The 21,754-nt window shown below is 33.1% G+C and overlaps 1 protein-coding gene across 1 annotated transcript in view; it reads left to right on the forward strand.

The window, feature by feature from the left end:
• The window catches only part of LOC106462433 (amiloride-sensitive sodium channel subunit gamma-like), a gene marked incomplete at its 3' end in the record, with an annotated part of 68,310 nt that overhangs the window by 22,143 nt on the left and 24,413 nt on the right, over nucleotides 1-21,754 (forward strand). Inside the window, 12 exon segments of the mRNA XM_022389700.1 lie at nucleotides 1,109-1,210; nucleotides 2,769-2,843; nucleotides 4,921-4,983; nucleotides 5,233-5,447; nucleotides 7,017-7,135; nucleotides 8,315-8,475; nucleotides 8,855-8,965; nucleotides 16,477-16,594; nucleotides 17,430-17,508; nucleotides 17,682-17,730; nucleotides 19,677-19,729; nucleotides 20,814-20,889. Of these exon segments, the coding sequence (XP_022245408.1) occupies nucleotides 1,109-1,210; nucleotides 2,769-2,843; nucleotides 4,921-4,983; nucleotides 5,233-5,447; nucleotides 7,017-7,135; nucleotides 8,315-8,475; nucleotides 8,855-8,965; nucleotides 16,477-16,594; nucleotides 17,430-17,508; nucleotides 17,682-17,730; nucleotides 19,677-19,729; nucleotides 20,814-20,889 (1,221 nt within the window).

Genomic DNA, 21,754 nt, shown 5'->3' on the forward strand with positions numbered 1-21,754 from the left:
TAGACAGGATATTGGACAAGCCCCCCCCCCTTGTGAGGTTGTACAGAGGATGTTTTACTACACCATGCCCATTTCTACCTTGTTTCCTCTATTTATTTATTTTGGTGCACCTATTCCTACACTTTCAACTGTTTTTTCCACTTGTATGCATTTTAATTCTTAGTTGAATAGATTGTAACAATCCATGATTATAACTTTTTCTATGTTTATTCTTACATATTCCGTAGATGATGTAATTATATGTTCTAATAGTATAATAAAATCTTGATATGCATTTTGTATATTTAATTTTTCATAGATACTACTGATATTAGTTTGTTTTATTATTCTATTGATTTTTTTATAAATGTATTTTCAATACTTCATTATTATGTAAATTACCATTACCTTTATACATAGTTTTATTTTCTAAGTTAATTTTTAAGGATGTTAGTCACCAGACAATATCACTCGATCAAGAAAGAATGCTCTGTAGAGAATGGATGAGTGTTAGCTAAGAGCAGCAACCATTGGACTAACTAGCAACATCTTCCATGACAAAACAAAAACAAAACTCACATATCTAAGAGTTTAAATTTATAGTATAGAAGTAACTAGTTTTATCGTAGACATTCCAAGAAAATACTTTAACACTAATTTAGAAATTATTGTGACTCAGTGAAATTGGAGAGCGAACAAAAATCTAATCCAGGTCTTTGAGTCTGCTCTAACCATTTGAGTACCTATGTCTAGATTCATGCTAATAACAGTTTTCACTTAATAGTACACAACCAGTATTATGATATTAAGCTAAGGTCAATAACATTAATTCGTTAACGACCAGTTGGGAAGATTTAATTAATAACGATTCAGTCACTCCTATATTCCACGAAGAAGGCACGCATTATTACATGTCTTAAAAGACGCTTCGGCCAGTCCTGTGATACTTACATCGTCATGAACACTTAAACACGATTAAAGCAAATAAATAACTAGTTTCATAAAATCTGCATTATGAACAATACAACCCAGGAATCCGCAGAAATATGATTCATGTCTAGAATTAAAGACTTAGATGAATACATAGGTATATATGTATACAGAATAAGTTTTCTTGTGTACTTTCAAGAGTTTGGACAAACTGGGTGTGAATGATCTTTTCAATTCAAACATCACGAGAATAGTCAAGGCTGTAATTCCTGTCTTTCAAAAGACAGTGCAGGAAACTACGGTAAGTTCAGATTTAACTAATGTTTTTATTTTATGTTTTTGCTATTTCTATTTTCGTCGCACGATTTTTCAACATCATAAGGGGAAGTTCCTGACAAAGTTTCATTATAATTGGGTCTCTTATTAAAAATTTTATTTAGTGCATGTGTCCACTTGTTTTAAGAAATACGTTAATAACAGCTTTATATCACACCAAAATGAAAAATGTTATAAATAGACTCTTGCTAAAATTTAGAAAAAATATAGAACTTTATTTTATAACATTTTTTTCCTAAATCGCTTCCTTAATGGCACTTCTGTCCTATTTAGTAATGTACATTAATTTTGTAGATATATATTATTATCAACTAGATTAATTTTTTATAAAACGTCTAAAATTGTGGTAAAGTGGGTTTAATGCATACTATCAAAGTGAATCTTCCTAGGAGAGAATCATTGTGGTAATTCAGAAGAAAAGTGACTTTTTCTGCTGGAGAATCCAAGTGTACCCTATGAATTGAATTATTCTGTGACCTAAGGAATCGTACATCCTTCATGCGTAGTTCGTTGTATACAAATTTGCAGGAATTGTGTAGTTACTTGATCTTCGTAGGTTATACACGTAATATTTGACTTTAGTATAAGTATAAAGTGATCAAAAACATCGAAAATCACGATGCCAAAAATTGCCAAACGGAAAAATGACTTATCACGGAGAAAGTCAGGATGCAAGTTACAGAAAGAAAGAGCAAGAAAGAGATAGGTTTGCTCACCGAGTTAAGAGGCAGATCCAGTGAGAAAAAACGAGGAACAAACCCGAAATACAGAAGTACAAAATGCAGTCAGAAGTTAGGAGGCATTTCGTGACACAGAAGCACACTCTTCAGCTCTCCAAGATCCTGACCCGAACAGCCGCTTGAAGGGCGACGTTTCTGCTAGTTCACAATATATGGCATGTATTCTCTCATAACGTCCTAAAATTGAAAGCTGCTATGCTATTTACAGTGAAGTTAAATTGAAGATGAAACCGGCAGTTTAACTTTTATTAATTTAGAATAAAACTACATGAATGTCACAATGAAATTTCTTAAAAGCTGCCTCCAGAATCAACTTTTGATTGCCTAACTTTCAAATTACAGAGATGAATATCACAATCCTTTGTTTAAAAAAAATCTTACTTTGAAAACAATAAACAGCCATATATATATATATATACGTACATACTCAATGTTTCTTATTCAAGACACTGAAGAATAGAATAGAATAACACAAAGGAAGACTCATTTTCAAGCGAAATATGCGAATAATTAGTTATGTTTATATAGCTTGATAATTCTACAAAATAACCCTAAAATATAGGACCAATTCATTAGTTAGTCACCAGCTGTATCGTGGGATTCCAAAAAGATTTCAGGTAAACTATGTAGTTATTTGTTTTTAACTTGAAAGTAATCTTGCCATGCAGTATTAAATTAGTAAACAAAACGTGTATCTTAATTTGAACCCATTTATTAACTAGGTTCCAAACCGATATGCTGATTTATTATTGTAATAATTGAAATGCTTTTTAAATATATCAGGGATGTAACTTTGGAAGTAGCGAAGTTCCGGAAAAACTGATAAATTTTCTGAAAGATATGATATCATCAATGAAGGTGCGTACAAAGTTTCACTGATTTATGTAAATATAAATTTAGATAGATATAAATCACATCAGACAATTAAAAACCTCAGAATGAATACAGAGATAATAAATATCTATCATCTGTACATAGATTGTAAGTTTTTATTCACATAACTTTTTCGAACATACAAACGAGTGTTAAACAGTTTTCTTGACAGAGAGATATTATTTGGTGAAAAATTATTATGATTGCTAACCCATAACAAATAGACATGTAGTCTACGTTGGATCTAAACACTTATATACAGTCTACACTGGATCTAAACACTTATATACAGTCTACACTGGAGCTAAACACCTAACAGAATAAAAACAGTAAAAAGAAAGAGAACTTGCCAAGTGTACAAATTATACAAGAGATATGACAGGCAATCTATAAGTAGCTTATTATCAAAAGAAGTCGGGCCTGGCCTATTGGTTAGCGTGTCCGGAGTGTGAATCTGATGGTTCCATTTCGAGTCCCCATGCCGAGAAAATACGCTCCGCACTTTAAGGTCGTGGACATTTTAGACTGATGTTAAAATCTCACTATTCGGTCACAGTAACACAAGCGTTGACGATGGGTTCTGTTGACTAGCTGCCTTCTCTCTAATGCGAAATTAGGGACACTTATGCGCAGATAGTCCTTTTGTAGTTTTGCCAAATATGCTTAATAAATTATTGGAAGGATTTGTTTGGTTGTAGTTAAGCATAAAACATTGGGTCATCTGTGCTGTGGCCATCTCGGGTATCGAAACTCGGTTTCTAGCGTTGTAAGTCCGCAGACCTACTCTAGGTCACTGGGGGCATAGTGGAAGGATTCAAAGATCTGTTTGTTATAAAGCACAAAGCGTTATAAACCCACTGACGTATCGCTGACCCACAGAGAGTTTGATTTGTTATAAATTTTGCGCAAAGCTACACGAGGGTTATCTGCGCTACCCGTCCCTAATTTAGCAGTGAAAGACTAGAGGGAAGGCAGCTAGTCATCACCACCCACGACCGACTCTTTAGCTACTCGTTTACTAATGAATAGTGAGACTGACCGTCACATTATAAAGCCGAGCATGTTTCGTAGGACTGGGATTCGAACCCGCGACCCGCAGATTGCGAGTCAATCGCCCTAACTACCCGGCCATACCAGGTGTAAATGCGTGTATTTCTAATAATTGTTATCGTACATTTAGTAACTTACATACAGTATGTTTATAGGTTGGTATTATCAAGAGTTAATATTTCATATGGTAACAGTGCGATGTTTCCATAAAATCTTTATCAGATCAGGAAATATTATATACCCACTGATACGGTACTTTTTAAAATGAAATAATGTTGGAATAATCATATGTCCTCTAGTGAAATTTAATATATAGAAAAAGATATATTAAATAACTCCGTGGCGGGCAGAGCACAGATATCCAATTGTATAGTTTTGTGTTTAACAACAACCAAACCCAACTTACATGACTGTTAGAAAGTTTTGGTTGGCTAAAGAAAAAAAAAAAACTATTACAATAACGATTGCCTCAGAGGTAATGTTGTGTTATGAAAATTTATTAGAAATGTCAATCTGAACAACTTCGTATATGCAAGTGGGCTAAACTGCCAGGTCAGAGACCTAAGTATTTAGGTTTAGCTCTCGATTTTAAAGTACTATAAAGATGGAGGGCCAACAGGTAGCAGCACCTGCCTCCAAAAAAGTGTCCGTTTTTTTTAAACAAATAATGAGATTCGTTCTCATTTTTATAACTCACCCACAGCTGAATGTGCGGAAGAATTACGTCTCGAACCCGCATTCTCAGGCCTTCAGCGTTAAACCATAGGCCATGCCCAATCCAATTATACTGGTAATGATATCTCAATTTCGACTTATTAGATGATATTATTTCTTAAATACATGAGAAGAAGAGTTCGTTAAAATAAATTTGAAAGTTATTATTACTTCAATGAGCACTTAACACTATGTTGTTTTTAAAAATGAGCTTTAATTCTTAATAAGGACAAATATACGAAGTAATAGCATTTTTTTCTTTTGTGTGTGTGTGTGTATGTGTGTGCGCGCCCTACAGAATCCTGCCTGTCTCATAACCCCTGACGGATTAGAGGTGCTTGAAAGTCTTGCAAGCAATTTGGTAGGTATTTATGTTCTCTTCATTGTCGTGCAACTATCAGTTAACTATTTTACAATACGACACAAATTGTTAGTGTCACATTTTTGTATCCTCAAATGTAACAACGAAATAAAGCAAGGTTAAGTTAATTTATTTCAACTGATGGAAATAGGATAATGTAAAGTACTTAATAATTAAGACGTAACTAATATTTATTGAAAGTAAACTTTCCGTCAGTTCCTTTTATCTAATTGACACATATATTTATAGAAAAACCAGCTCTCTGCTTGTACTAGCTCTATTTTGAAGAAGTTTGAGTTGAGCGAAGATGGTGAAAATCCATTATGGGCGTTGACCAATTCTTTGAACTCGTTTTTGTTTAACTTACAACGAATGAACGGAGAAAGAGCCAAAGAGTTGAGCCAGACCTGGGAAAACCTTGTCTTATCGTGTTTGTATCAAGGGAGGGACTGTAAAAACAGCAGGTTTGACTTTTTAAGATATTTATTTATTACATTATCGTAGGCTTGTTACTTTTAAGCTTCATAAGAAACAGCAATAAGATTTAAAAAAAGAATCATTCTAAAGCAAGAGGTTTAATATTTAACAATTCAGGAACATTGTTGATTCATAACGAAATTAATAAAAGTAATTAAATACTACTTCCATTTTTAATACAGTATTTTATTTCAAAGTTTATCTAATGTTTTTAACCGTCGTTCTATAAAAATGTGCTTTTTTGTGTTGGCTGAAGCGCTTTTTATGAATTTCTCAAGAAAAATCAGTAAAATAATGCGAATATTTTAGTGTAACATTTTAGTTTTAAAAAATTGAATTGCCATCAGCCATGCCCACGAAATGTGTAATATTTTAGCTAGGAGAAGGCTAAACCACTGTTATAAAATAATGTCATTCGCAAATTAGACCTCTGACAATCTATTACGTGGCTTGATATACGAAGCCTATAATAGTAACTGGATTCATTTGGGAACGGAGACTTTACAGCTTATGACGTTTTACTTCAATCTGTAGTAAAGACACCACGAACAGCAAGGGCAACATGCTAGTGATGCTGCCTTTTTAAGCCACATTGTTTACAATGTACTATAATATCCACGACCATTTCCCTAAAAGAGCTGTGTCCATAGTATCTTTAGATCTGGATTTCCTTGACAAGATGCTATATCTCCTAAGTTTATCTCATACATGCTTACTGCAAATGAAATCCAGTGAAGGTACAGACTAGCCGATTTGGTCAATTATTTTTTCTTAAAGAAACATGTCTACTTTATTACACCATGAGGACAAATGCTGTAATCTATTAGACTGAAATCAGGTCCAATTGACCAGCATATGGTAGTATAAAGGGTCTTAGGAAGAGGTCTATTGAATGTGTGTAAATGGTATTAGCCCGCAGAATGTGAAACAGCGTCCAATGTAGCAAAATGTTATTTGTAACAGAACTTTATGACGCATGGAGACCGAGTACCATTAATCATTTGGACGAAGTACTGCATGTAAAACTATTATCACAATTTAACTCCAAGAAAATCAAATACTCCTCTCGTCACGCATTGCGTTTGTAAAACATGTGAATTTGAGGGTCAAATAAGATATATTTATTCAAACCTTTTAAAAACCACTAGCATGCGTGCTAGCTAGCGCTAATCTATAAAGTGCTTTCTGTATTTTTACAGAATACTTGGTTAAAAATTAAACAATCTAATTATGCCTAAACGTTGCTTGTATTCTCGAAACACAACCAATTCCGTAATGATAGAAACACAATATGCAACGAACCTCTGTTAATACTTTAGTGAATTAAGATTTATACTTTTGAGCAAATACACTTAATCGATTTATTAATTTAATTTGTCCAATTCACTAATTGTGTATGTACACTAAATGTAGCGCTACCTTTAATATTTTAATGTATTAAATAAACAAACAGCTACACTCAGTGTAATGAAATGATTATTTGTATGTAAAAATAAAGTGCACATACCCTTTTATAAACCAAATGTTTAATGCAGGATGTTATATTATTTCTAAAGTTTATTCACAGAAGTTTTCTACTCATCATACGGCAACTGTTACACTTTTAATTTTCATGAAGACAATAATCGAAAACCAAAAGAGGTCGAAGTATCAGGATTTACAGGACCGAAGTACGGTGAGTAAGGCTTGATTACGTTTATATGTTTTATTCATAAGCATTATAGTTGTGTCCACTTTAAGTAACGAAAATGGCAAGTCTTCAGATTTGTCTGAATTTGCCGTTTTCTGAGTTAGATAAGTATTGAGGCTGATGTCGAATTACTGTCATTTCAACATCTATACTAATAAAATAACCTGTGTGTTTGTGTGTCAGTCATTCAGGCCATAGCTCCAAGAGGAAAGAACCTAGAGGTGTGCATCTTTGCACAGATATTAAGGGAATTCTGAGGGTGTGCACCTGGGTATTATTTTTTATTATACACGGACTTTTCTCTACGTTAAAATACTTTTTGCGAGTTTTCGGCTCTGTCACAGGAGCCTTCGTCGGGCAACAAAGCATTTGGCGAGGCCCGGCATGGCCAGGTGGATAAGGCGCTCGACTCGCAGTCTGAGGGTCGCGGGTTCGAATCCCAGTCCCACCAAACATGTTCGCCCTTTCAGCCGTGGGGGGCATTATAAAGTGACGGTCAATCCCACTATTCGTTGGTAAAAGAGTAGCCCAAGAGTTGGCGGTGGGTGGTGATGACTAGCTGCCTTCCCTCTAGTCTTACACTGCTAAATTAGGGACGGCTAGCGCAGATAGCCCTCGTGTAGCTTTGCGCGAAATTTAAAAAATATACCAAAAATGTGGAAAATGAGTTTCAATGTTGAAAAGCATAATTTATGTGGGGTTACTAATTCAGGGGTGCCATTTTAAGAGGCCAAAAGGGGCGTCTGCTCCCCTTCAAGCTCGAAAGGGGTCCAAAAAGTTAGTTTCTGTGAGATATTTTTATTCAGGCCAGATTAACACACATAGGCCTGACATGGCCAAGTGGTTAGGGCGCTCGACTCGCAATCTGTGGGTCGCAGGTTCGAATCCCCGTCCTACCAAACATGTTCGCCCTTTCAGTCGTGAGAGCGACATTATGTGATGGTCAATCTCACTATTCGTTGGTAAAAAAAGTAGCCTAAGATAACTAGGTTCCTTCCCTCTAGCCTATCTCTGCTAAATTAGGGGCGGATAGCGCAGATAGTCCTCGTGTAGCTTTGCGCGAAATTCAAAAGAAACAACACCAAACTGAATTTTTGGCTTTTCATGGATAAGCTAACATTTTCTTATATATCTTCTTCCTAAAGATCTACTCTTCATAAATAGGTCTCGAGCTTCAACTTAATCTCAACACCAGTCAGTATATGCCCACCACAAAAGAAGCTGGTGCCAAAATAATCATCCATAGCCCGTCTTTACGAGTAGACGCCGATCAAGATGCCATTCACGTGGCACCGGAAGCCGTGACATACATTGGAGTAAAGATGGTTAGTGTTAACAAAGGCCTTATCATTCTAATTATCTATGCTATGTGTAGGCAGAAAACAAAAGAAAACATTTATAATTATATTAATGTGTTTTAAATTAACATTAGGATTTTAGAATTACTGATAGGCTTTTTAAACTCATTTTTCTACACTATTTATGCATCGAATTGCCTGTGGGTTCCTGACTTTTGGTTTCAAGGACCCTAACAACACGAGTCACACAAACTTAAACACAAATATAATCAATATTGAAATTCATTCCACTAATTGTTGTTAGTGTATGTAACGTAGAAAATGCTCATTTTACTCAATTTTAGTCAGTTCTTTACACAATTAAACCTCTTATAGCACACGCACTAAAATCGCATATACGTTACAGGTGAACATCACAAGACTGCCGAAACCTTATCCTGACAAATGTAATGATGATTGGCAAGATGCTGAATTAAAAAACTGGTCCATTAACCTGAATTATGGGTACACAGCCCAAGTAAGTATAATAATAGCTACCTAGCTTCTTATATTTCTATCATAAGTCAAGCTATTAAGACCAGATAGTTCTTGTCATTGAAATTGGGTGAAGATTGTTTAAAATATGAATTAAAAGTTGTCCGTGATATCGATGTAGCACTCCTATCATTTCTAGTATATAACTATATATCGCTTTTAATTAAAAGACTCAACAAATCGTTTTGGTATTTTGTCATGCATGTTTTTATTTATTATTGCTGTTTGTATATTATATTTTCGATGTGTTCTTTACAAACTTGTAGCTTTTATTTTCTTTTACATTTCACTGTAAAAAATACCTCACTTCGACGGAAACTAAAATCTACTTTGGTCACTTAAATCGTAGAAAAATACTTTACACTTACTGATGATGTAAAGCACTTTAAAAGTACTGTATTGTACGGTAAAAGTTATACTTACTATATAACGTTGAATCTCGTGGTCCACGAGATTACACAGATAACTCTCACCAAGATGTCGAAACATAATATATTTACACGTGCATAAATGAAAAACTTTGTTGTGGCATACCGACAGTTCAACTTGCTGTATATAGAAAAACATCAAAACTTTTAAATCACGCTTTGGAATAGAATAATAAAGATAACGTTTCAAGTCTTAAGACACTAAATTTCAATATATATGTTTAATTTGTTTTTAGTGTTTTATCAAAGACGCATATTTTCATTCTTCCTGTGAAGTTACTAGCGAGAGAATATCATTTTAGATCATAAAAGTGTATTTTGAACTGATATCATTGTGATATGCCACAATAAACAACTTCATATTCTTATATAAATATCACTGAATGAAAAATAACAAACCTGAATAGGCAAAAGTAATGGAGTGACTAAGTTTCAATGCTTTGAAAACTATTTTCCCTACATAGTTTGTGGTAATTAAGTTATTAAATATAAACGTAAGCAACGTCTGAGAAGTAGTTACCTCATATGGCAAAATAGAGATATATATGCTTCATAATGTCATAATGTATCTCTCTTTGTAAATATCGTTAAACACGAGTTGCTCTGATTTGATACTAGACCCGTGTAACAGCATGAAATATGTTATATATAAGCTATTATTTATGACAGTTTCATGAAGCGTATATTGTCTAATCTTATAATATAAGTATTAGACGATTATTTTGTGTGTGACCATACCTTGAGGTTTGGCGAATAAAGATATGGTCACATGGCATGATTAGACCAGGTTAAATGTTTAGGAGTAGAATTTTTATCAATTTGTTTGTGTAATTTTGTAGCTAATTTTGGTAACGTTCAGATTATGTAGCTTGAGCTTAATAATAGATTAATTAGTTATCTTATCAAATAATCTGTGATATCAGATAACATGTGGAAAATCTAGTCCGTTAAGATTCAACGTAAATTTAATGACTTGGTTACCGCTTTTGTGTTAACATGCTATTAATACCTAGGTATATGATTGGAGATGGTATTGGCTCCACGAGACGTATTCGGAATAGTATAGGTCTAGTTATGTTGTCAACTTGTCCGTGTTATCAGTTTTCATTTCTTCGATATGAGTGAAACGTCAGCCCATTCTTGTACTGGATGTAACAAATTGTATAAAAGAAACATAATACATTTAAACTTATTGTTTTCCTCCAATAGGTCATCATGTAGTGGACCGGGTGTGACCTGTTTGTTAGCATACCCGGATTGTGATTACGATGGTTCATTGTTCACATCCCGTTGTCCCAGAAAAGCGCTCCGTACTGTGTTTGGAGCCTTGGATACAATTTAAGAGTGACGGTTAAATTTCTGTCTGACACGTGTTGCTGAAAAGTATTTGTGATGAGCGCTATTGATTAGCTACCTTCCCTTTTGTCTCTCGCTTCAAAATCATCAGATAACTCTTTGTTTAGCTCTTCGCGAAGATTCTAAACAAACGAAACAAACATCAAGTACTATTTCCCATAATGTTAATACGTTATCTGCCACAAAAACAAGTCGTTGTTAATAAGACAACCGTGTTAGAGACAGTACTGTACGTTTATTGTTCTTGCTCCCCAGTGGCACAGCGATATGTTTACGGACCTACAACGCTAAAAACCGGGTTTCGATACCCATGGTGGGCAGAGCACAGATAGCCCATTGTGTAGCTTTGTGCTTAACTACAAACAAACAAACAAACAAACTTTATTGTTCTCTTTTCATCTCGGAAACAGTTTGAAGTGATAAATAATAGATCACTCATAAAAATAAGCTTGCAATCACTAATCGTCCGAAAGATGAGAGCAATTTTGCTCTGGTAAGTACTGTTCAACTTTCAAATAATGAATGATCATGAGCTGTGTCCTATATGTTTTAATATGCGAAAAAATACGGGAAATGGAAAAGTGTTTAATTTTGTATTTGAATTCAGTTAAGAGTTAAATCAGGGCAATGATACTCATCTGATAATATTCATTATGGCCCTGAATAATTTTTCAATGAATTCAAATACAAAATTAAACAATTGTTTTCTCATTCCAATACTTTTTTCTCAAACGTATAACTTCTTTTTTAAGGCAAAGACCACATTCATAAACCCATAATTATAATTGGTTAGTTCCCCGGTGGTACAGCGATAATTTGATAAGTTTACGACTTATAACGCTAAATTCGTGGTTCGATTCCCCGAAACAAACGCAGCAGATAGCCCCGTGTGGCTTTGCTGTAAAACAAACAATAAATAATTGATTAATGATTAATTATATTATAATTGTGAAGTAATAACCTACGAACGTTGTGTTACGTAAATTCAGATGTATACCTTATTACAGCGTTTCCCAAACTTTGTCATCCACGCCACTCATTAATAAATATGGTTTCTTGCGCTCCCCCTCTTTTATTTTAAATGAGTGGAAGAGTGAGTTAAGTGACGGATATGCATTAAAATGCTATATGTGTTGCAGTAATTGCTTATTATTTTCATTAATGAAAATATATTAAATTGCTTAATTTTACATTATTACACTATTGACTCTACTCTAATCGCTCGCCCCCCCCCCTGAGGGGCGCGCCGCCCCACACTTTGGGAAACGCTGAATTTATTACATTACATATTTGATAATGTTATTCGTCTACCAATATATGAAAATCGTTAAATTATTGATGTAAAAACACCTTTATTAATCAATAATTGTTAATACAGTATAAAATAAAAATATACTTTTATTAGTCAGTAACTGCTGTTGTTGCAGGAGGAAATATGTTTTAAGTTTCAAAGTGTTCAATTTTCCATTAAAAACTATAAACATGCATGTGTGCTCACGGCCTATGATAAAAAGTTTATCTAACGGTGTTAACTTAAATTTTTCTGTTTTTTTTTTGTTGTTGTTGTTGTTCAGCGTAAAGTTACACAATAGGCTATCTGTGTTGTGCCCACTACGAAAAAAGGGATTTGAGTTCTTTTTAAAAGGATGGTCAAATGTTGTGAATTTAGATTTCAGTTAAACTAAAACGTTTCTTCATCTGTCTAAATTTAATGATAAAGTGAAACTTCAGACTATTGGATTAATTACTTACAAGTTAAGTAAACCGCACTATTTTGTTCAAACAGATATTGATCATGATACAATGTAAAAAAAAAGGTTCTTTATTAAATATGGTTTTTGCAAACCAAAATAATTTCCAAGTGAATAGTATTAAAAACTAAGAATAGAGATTAGGTTACCAGGAAGTGATTGAGTTATTATTTAAAATTGAACAATTGTCTGCTGTTTGAAGATCGAGAACATACTTTTCACCAACAAGTGTGGGAGGTTGGAATAGAAGATTGGTAATGCATATCTCTAAACATTAAAGAACCCGAAATGATGTGTTCACATATATTAGCCTGTTATTTACGACACATGATCTGGAATTAAGAGCTGAATACTGAGAGCAGGTAAGCTGTGGGACAAATTTGAATAAGAATCATTAACCTTACTCCTACCTTGGCTATTTGCAATACAGCTTTCGGATGACCCCGAGTAAAAGTAGGAGAGAAAAACGAAAATACTTTTTAGTATGTATAACCCAATTTTTAAACAGTTAATAGCAGAGGACACCAAAGCAAAACATTTTGCAGACAAACGCAAAACGAGCTGATTGAGTTGCTGTCAAAATAAAGATGAAATAATTACTGAAATGAAAGTAGCTTAATTCTATTCTGTTTTCGCGGACACTAGAAGATTTAAAATAGTAAGACGAACTTAGCCACGTTTTCCGATATGTAACGGTAGCCATGATGTTAATTATAGTTCCAATGGAAATATAAATCAGTGATAGTTTTACGGGTTTCTATAACATTACAGGTCAAAGTGCTGAAAGACTAGAGGCCAAAATAGTGAAAATAATTAAAGACAGGGGTTTCTCACTTGAAAAATGCAGAGGCTAAAGATACAATGGAGCTAGCACAATAGGTACTCTGGTTTTTCAGAAACGAATGCATGAAAATGAATCAAGTGCTGTCTTTGTACTCTCTGCTGCTAATACTTTAAAATTAATATTGAATTATGCTTGCATGGACATTCCTAAAATTAGAGAATTTTTATGACAATTAGCAAAGCGTCAAGCAATGGAAACTACTTACAAAAAGTAACAACTTCTTCAAACCCAGCACTGAAAAAAGCTATGTCCCATATGCTGGGCATCCAGACATGATGGAGGTGGATCACCACCGTGAGTACTAAATCGAAGGTTTTCGTGTATTTTTTCAGTCGAATTGCTTCTGAGTGCTCATATATCTTTATAGACCGTACTAAGATTCCATTTAGTATTTTAATTACATCAGAAAGTGGTAGAGAAAGTACTATATGGTAATCATTCATATCACATGTTTTTCACAAGCTTTAGTGACGTGGCAATTTTTAAAACTTATCGTTTATTTAGGTTGTATGCAATTTTAGCGTAAACACGTAGTCCAGTTGTACTCGTTTTTTGTTTTTTTATAGTAGATAACGCCTATTCTTTCCAAGAGAATATTGCAGTAAAATATAGCATCCAGGTTGGTAGAATTTGTGACTGTAATATCACTTGTCTATGCAGGTACGCACACTCTTTTTTTTGTTCTTTTTTTTAGTGCGTGGATGTCTAAATAAAGTGATTGTTTTTCATTGCCCGTCAAACGTGTCCAATCTGTTCATTTCTCGCGCAACTTAAAACGCAATCAGGTTATTAAACACAGGTATTCTCCTTATTTCGTACTAAAATCTGCCGTTATTAATAGGTCTAATTATCTGATACTCATAGAGAAATGAATTCACCTGATATTACTACAACTCTAAACTTCGTTTTCAAAACCGCTTCAGTCTAAGCTCATGGATTGTTTCCTAGTTGCTATTATTTTAAATACTGCATTCGAAGCCTTTACAAGCTTTAGGAAACAGTTTGGAGAATTAAAGCTATCGCATCTTCACTTGCAACTAGTCTGAGGTGAACTCAAGTTTACCGAAAAACGCTTACGAGGTACAAAAAATTATTTTGACGAACTCTGCAAAGACTAAAAGTTATCTAATCCTAGGAAAATTCTAAGGTAGCAGTGTTCTATGCCAACACTGATAGGGATGAAAACTCGATTCTGTAAAATGAACACTATAGTGAGCGATTTGATTGTATATCTTCTTCTGAAATACTTGGTGCTAATGATAAAGAACTGTTTAAATCAGCCGAATCACTGACGATTCAGTACAAATAGAATTTATCTTCAGACTTTCCTACTGTCATTCAGAATCGCATTGAAGAACGAAATACAACAGATTGCTGGTGGTAAAATTAAATATCTAACTGATCTTTTATTTTTGAAACATAACACTATTTTCGATGACGAGGAACCCACTTTGAGACTAATAATGGCTGGAGCCGGCTTGAATGGGTAATGAAGAAAAACATTTGCTGTTATATTAAAGTTTTTCTTCATTACCCATTCAAGCCGTCTCCAGCCATTATAACACTATTTTGTCAAGTGTTTTGGTTGTTGCAACAGCGCTGAAACTCTTTTTGATTATACCAGATACTGTGGCGAGTGAAAAAAGGTTTTTCTCAAAGCTTAAATTCATCAAAAACTAGCTCAGAAGTTCAATAACCCAAGAGAGATTGACAGGATTGTTAATCTTAAGCATACAATGTGAACGAACTAGCTTGGCGATAAGTTGGTACTTTGTTATTAACCACAAATCTACACAATGGGCTATCTGTGCTGTTCCCACCACGAGTATCGAAACCCGGTTTCTTGCGTGTGAGCATGAAGGCTTACCGCTGACCCACTGGAGTGCACGATTAGTTGTGAAAGACTTAACAGAGGAGTTGTGGCAAAAAATGGCGAGACGACAGTCTCATTTTTGGTAAAGTAAGTTTCTTTTCAGCTCTTCAGAAGTCAGTAAGAATAATAGGATTACATCACGGAGAATGATTCCAAAGATAAGGTCGGACAATGACTTTAAATATTTCGATTACTTAGGGAGGGAGAGAGAAAACGATCGGATTCGTAGGAACGTTGATTAAGATTAAAAGAAATAAAAATAATTTTGTTTAAGTATTTGTTGTTCATTTTGGTTAAAAGTTATAAACAGAGTGTTTTAAATAAAATGAAATTTACTCTGTGAAAGTTAAAGGTAGGAGCTTAAATTGGAAAAGAAAAGAACAATAACACACATATATATAATAATAATAACATGTGTTTGATAAGTTTATTAGTACTTCATCATTGGTACCTCGTCTGCACTGATGAACTTAGGGACCCTATCACCGCTATATTTTGTACCACTGGTCAAATAAACCGTTGTACCATTTTTATTTCATTCTGGAGAACAGGCCGACTGTAGTATTGGCTCTTATTTAGAAAATTACATTTACCAGAGTGAGCTAGTTGTTCATATACCCTCGTAAAGCAGGATAACGTTAGAGAACGTACATCTGGAAACAAACAGCTATTGTATTTTTTCTTACCTCCTTGTACACCAGATGATATTAGGATTCACTCTAAAGACCCCTATACAGTGCTTAGATGTTCTGACAACTTAATTTAGTAGCGTCAATAGTTTAGCGTCAACTTATTCTTTACAGAGTTCAAGTGTTCCAGTCATAAGCTGGCAAGAATAAAGATAATTATATAGCCTTTCCTTGTTTAGAGATTTATCAGAAATATATTATACTGTGGCATGGAAGACGGTTAGTTCTAAAAACTAAAGTCCATTTAGTTTAGTGAACGATAACTCAACACAAGTACAACATAAGATTTATTCATACTATATGTATACATGTATTACACTGATCGAATACTTCGTATACAATTTAAACATAGATCATATAAAGCTATTGTACTTTAGTATGGCACACCAGAGACAGTGTAATCACCTATGAAGGCTGTGTTTATTACTCTATACTAAAGCGTTGTGAACATTATAAAATTAGACATGATTTAAGAATTTTGTTAAATTGTACAAATATGAATGAAAGGGTGTAACATACTAGTTTCAGTTATTTATTTTGTTTCTTGCTATAGACGTGTTTAAAGTTTTGTCACCACATAAAAGTTATAGAGAACTGCAAGTGCCTCATTACTTCAACCCCTGTACCCAGTTATTATGGACAAATCCCTCAGTGCAGTTTTAAAATACCAGGTAAATATAACGTTTAAACGTTAGAAAAATTGTATTGCAAATATAAGTCTAAAAAAAAGTCCAATAGAATTACTACGTAATTCTATGTTTTATAATTGAAATTAGTCTTCTCAAAGATCATTCGTAGTGTTTGATTTTTAAAGTTGTAAAAGGGTAGTTTTATGAATTATATATAAATATATATATAGAGAGAGAAATATTTTACCAGTGAAGAAACATTAATTTTATCACGTTATCTAACTGAAGAGAAGCACTTTTTCTAATCCATTTAGAAACTGTGTACACATTATTCAACTAAAGAATACCACCTCATAACCCAACTGAATAAAAGCACAAACCTTTTATAATTTGAGTTTCACTGAGATTAGTCTACTCAATATCTAACAAAGCCTTCGTGGCAGCGGATGCTGTCGACTAGCAGATTTACGCCCTGGGCATAAGTTAGTATTTCAAAATTACGCATGAATATACCTGACCACAAGGGGTCTTTCATCTGTGCTTCAAAAGTGCCTATCACGTTTAATAAACCAAATATCGTACAAATTATCGAAGACAAAATATGCAAGACTTATTGATTAATTTCAAATAAAATTCTGGAGAATGAAATACATTCAAATTCTTGATCTGTCTGGTTTTAGATATTAGATGTTGATAAAGTCCACTTAATCGTGCATTATACTTTAAAATTGTTATTTTAAAAAAACATGTTTAAACATCTTTAACATGAAATATTTGCTTAGTGTTATTTAAGTTTTCATTTGAGGTTCTGTCTTTTATCTGTCTGTATATTTTACTATCAATTTTTGCATATTACTGCAACATTCCTGGTTAAAAGGTAACAAGACCTGCTTGGAAAAGATGACAAAAATGTACTATGATGGGAAAATGGGATGTGATTGCCCTCCTCGTTGCAAGTAAGGCTAACAGTTTTCTGCATTTTTTGACAAAAAGTTAAATACGTGTCTTGTTAGAGCATCATACTTTTGAAGCTGTATTTAGAATGATACCTGTAATTTAAAGCAAATAATATATGATTTCTCTATATATGTAAATATTAGATTCGTTTTACATTTTCATCTTTTTACAGCGAAATGTCCTATCAGAAGTTTGTGTCAGGTGGAAAAGAAACGAAACAGGTAAAAAAAAACAATCCATTCATGTTACTTTCTTACCTATCCTGCTAATCACGTGTTCATTTAGCTTAAATAATCAGTAAATATGCAAGTAACTTCAACCAAAAAAAAATCCTACCATCTGAGTGAAAGTGTTATACTTCTTCAGCAAGATTTACAGTGGTATAAAGACGTTATACCAATTTTAAAACTTCAACTACGAAACAAGACTTAACTGTAGTCGTCGTTAATCGTGTGAACTGATTTGGCGAACCTAAGTTATTAAGAAAATGAAAAATAGGAAAAAAAAACATATATACTAACAACCTAAAAATAGTCTGAAGCGCGAGTAACGAAATGAGAGGACAAGTTTCAACTAAATTCGTCTCTCTAAGCATATTTTCACCGTAACAAAACTGTTACGTAACTTTAATTCTGTACAGAGACGCTGTTAAGATAACGTTTAGTACTTTACTAATCGGAAGCAATTCCAGCAAAATTCATTCACCGTAACAAAACTGTTACGTAACTTTAATTCTGTACAGAGACGCTGTTAAGATAACGTTTAGTTTAAGCGTCGTTTTATTACCTAAATTAGCTACGATATTTGAATTGTCGTTTTTCCATATTATAATTTATATGTGTAGTTTGTTTAATTGTAGTGATAAAATATGTTTTTTTTTTTTTGTTTTACAAATCTGAAGACATAAACATATTTAGTTTGTACTCCTGATGCTAATAAAAACTAATAAAAAATGCATATCTTATCATGATCAATAAATAGCAATAGATAACTAAAGATTTAAAATACATAAGATAGAGTTATTCAGGTAATTTTAAGAACGATTTTCTCAAAACCAAGAATGTCCCCCTTTAGGCTTGTGGTACGTTTACGAACTTACAACGCTAAAATCCGGGGCTCGAATGACCGTGGTAGACAGAGCGCAGATAACCCACTATGTAGCTTTGCGTTAAAAAATATAAAAAAACAACAGAATTAAGATCTAACTAGTTTGACCTGAGTGCTAACTCAGTTCTCGCAGAACTCTCATATCAAATTCAATGGTTTGATTTTGACCTTACCCCGATTGACCTCAGAATTAGCACATTTTTATAACCTTGTACATTTAATCTGTTTTGTACTGTAGGTTGTTCTAGACATCAACTCCTGTGGTCATAGCTTACGACATTTTAACCACACAGTATTCATTCCTCAAAACAGTGTGACTAATAGAAAGTTTTAGTAATCATGTTATTAACCATCCTCACGTTTTATCGGTAACAAAGATATAACATTAAAATCCTTGTGCAATTACTACCTTCAGTGTGAGTTAAAAAGCGCAGTTTAAGCTATATTAGCGAAATACAAGTTTCACGTTAACACGAGGAGATTAAAAGAACAATAACTTCAGATTATTATGCTAAGGCGTCTAAGAGGCACTAAAGCAAGTAAAACCTATATAAAGGGTCACTTTTTTCGTAAATTTGTAAATAAATGTTTGCACTTCAAGATTTAAATATATTTAGAACGTATTGTAAAAGCACTCTTTATATGGGAACGGTGTTTTATGTAATTAATTGAAGTAAATCTTACATAAATTGTAAAGAAGCCTTTTTTAAAATGAAGCATCGACAATTTGGACGTTTCAAATATTTTTAAAGGTCAAATCATGTTAACTACCTTATCATGTTAATTTTAAAAATAAATCCTAGTTCTCTAGTTTCAATAATGATCTGATTTTTGGTTTTGCAGGGAGAAATCAATATTTTATTATAATATAAAAATCAGGCAAAAATTAATGTTTTTTTTACCGAAGAACATAAAAAAATATTTAATTATTGGAGATCATATGTAATCCCTGATAAAGTGTGGGCCATCTTTAAGATTACATTTCACATGTAAGAAGCGAAAAAAACAACAACACATAATTTGTAATTTTAGAACTGAGATTAAAGATTTTTCCTTACAGTGCCAGTTACTGAAAGATTCGAGTGAAGATGAAACGTCACAAGCCATTTCTGAGTAAGTAATGAACCAATGGAAAGTACCAGTAAAGTCTGGAGGTTTTCAAATTATAAGGGAAATGATTTTATGACTGATGAGACTCCATTAAAAAGGTCCAGGCGTGGCTTTGTAGCTAGCATGTCGGACTGTGGATCCGAGGTTCCATGGTTCGCGCCACGTATCCAAAGGAAAAAAAAAAGCACGCTTTAGGGCGTTATAAGAGTAACTGTCAAAAGCCCTCTATCCGATTAGAGTAGTCAAAGAGCTGGCGGATGCTGTTCACTAGCTGCCTTCCATATCGCCTATCAATTCATAATTCAGGTAGCCCTTGTGTAAATTTACGCGAATATCCAATTCTGAAAAACCAGCTGCACAGCGGGAACCTAATTACGAGTAGAAAGAGTTCAGTAATCTTGAATAAAAGAAACGCAATCAATATACTCTTTTGTATATCATATTTTACTAAAACTTTAAAAAGTAATTTCATATAACTATGTAAAAATCACAAAAAAATAGGTTTAAGTAAATTATGTACAAAAGCTATATGTTTGAGACAAAAGATAGGTGAACATATGACTACCAGTGTTTAGGAATTTCATTTATATTGTACCCTGGACAGAAGTTATGTAAATTCATGATTAATGCAAGGTTATCTTAGGGAATGAAAACTTGCTTCTTGTGTATGTAATTGTAAAAAACGCAAAACGCCCATAAAAACCGCAAAACGCAAAATACAAACCTGATAATTTGTAAGTATCTCCCCATGGACCCAGTGAACCTCCATACCAAATTTGTTGAAGATCCATCCACACTCTGCAAAGTAGTTACAAGGACATACAACAGACAGTATTATTACATTTATATAGATATATTGCATATGCTAGAAAACCATAAAAGGTTATAAACATTTTTTTTTAAATTAGAAAAGTTTAAACATTTTTAATTGTCCAGTTATGTTTAAATAATATCAAAACTTAACTTTAGAATTTATTTATCTGATTTATTAAACCATAAAGTAAAACATATTAATATCGTTGCTTAAATAAATATTATTAACTTCTAACAACTCGTTCAACTACATTGTTATTTGCCTCGTTATCAGTACTGAAAAAGCCAAGGTCTTCATTTACTTCCAGTCTATGAGCTACCAAGAAATTGTACAGGAACCAAAATATTCGGTAAAACTTTTGATCTTTGTATTAGGTCGATCCCATAATATTAGTAATTGAAACTTTTCCTGACTCTTATGTAAGGATCTAAATGTTTTAGATCATTTTACACTTTTAGTTATAGGAAATAGTTTAGATAATCTCAGTACTTTATTTTATCAATTACTTTGAAAATTGCATGTTAAGTCAAATATTTAAATTTTGATACCTTTAAATGCACAATTAATGTTATTCGTCAAGCAAGCGATTTCAATGTTCTGAAGCTTAAAGATGAATTAAGCATTTAAAAGTCTGTAATTTATTGTATACATTTTAAAAAGAAAAACATTTGAATGTGTCATAACCTAGAGTTTCATTCAAAAGCGATAAATTGTATCTCTGTAATGTTAAATAAACTTGATAAAGTTCAACTAAATCAGTTAAATAGCCATAGCAATAACATTGATCAAAGACTAGTAAATATTCAGTAGTTGTGTCACACTGATGTAATAAATAAACAGGTATCTTAAGGTATATGTTTGAAGAATCTAAAGGTAATGAATGTTTTATGAAATAAAATCTTTCATTTGATTTCAAACGTTAATTTACTAATCTGGCTGATAATATATATTGTTACGTATTGGAATTTCAAATGGTCCTAAGCCGAGTTAACTGATAATTTAAATTTAGTAGTTAAATTGTACTTTGGATTTAGTAGTTAAATTGTACTTTGGATTTAGTATTTAAATATATGCCGATATATTAGTCAATTTACGATATTTGCCAACCAGATTGATATACACATACCTTTTTCCCTTCTTAACACAAATATATTTTAATATACATACAACAGTAAAATTTACAGTAACAATTATTACAAATAGTCACTACAATG

The sequence above is a fragment of the Limulus polyphemus genome, unplaced genomic scaffold, assembly GCF_000517525.1.
Source record: "Limulus polyphemus unplaced genomic scaffold, Limulus_polyphemus-2.1.2 Scaffold1165, whole genome shotgun sequence".
NCBI lineage: Eukaryota > Metazoa > Arthropoda > Merostomata > Xiphosura > Limulidae > Limulus > Limulus polyphemus.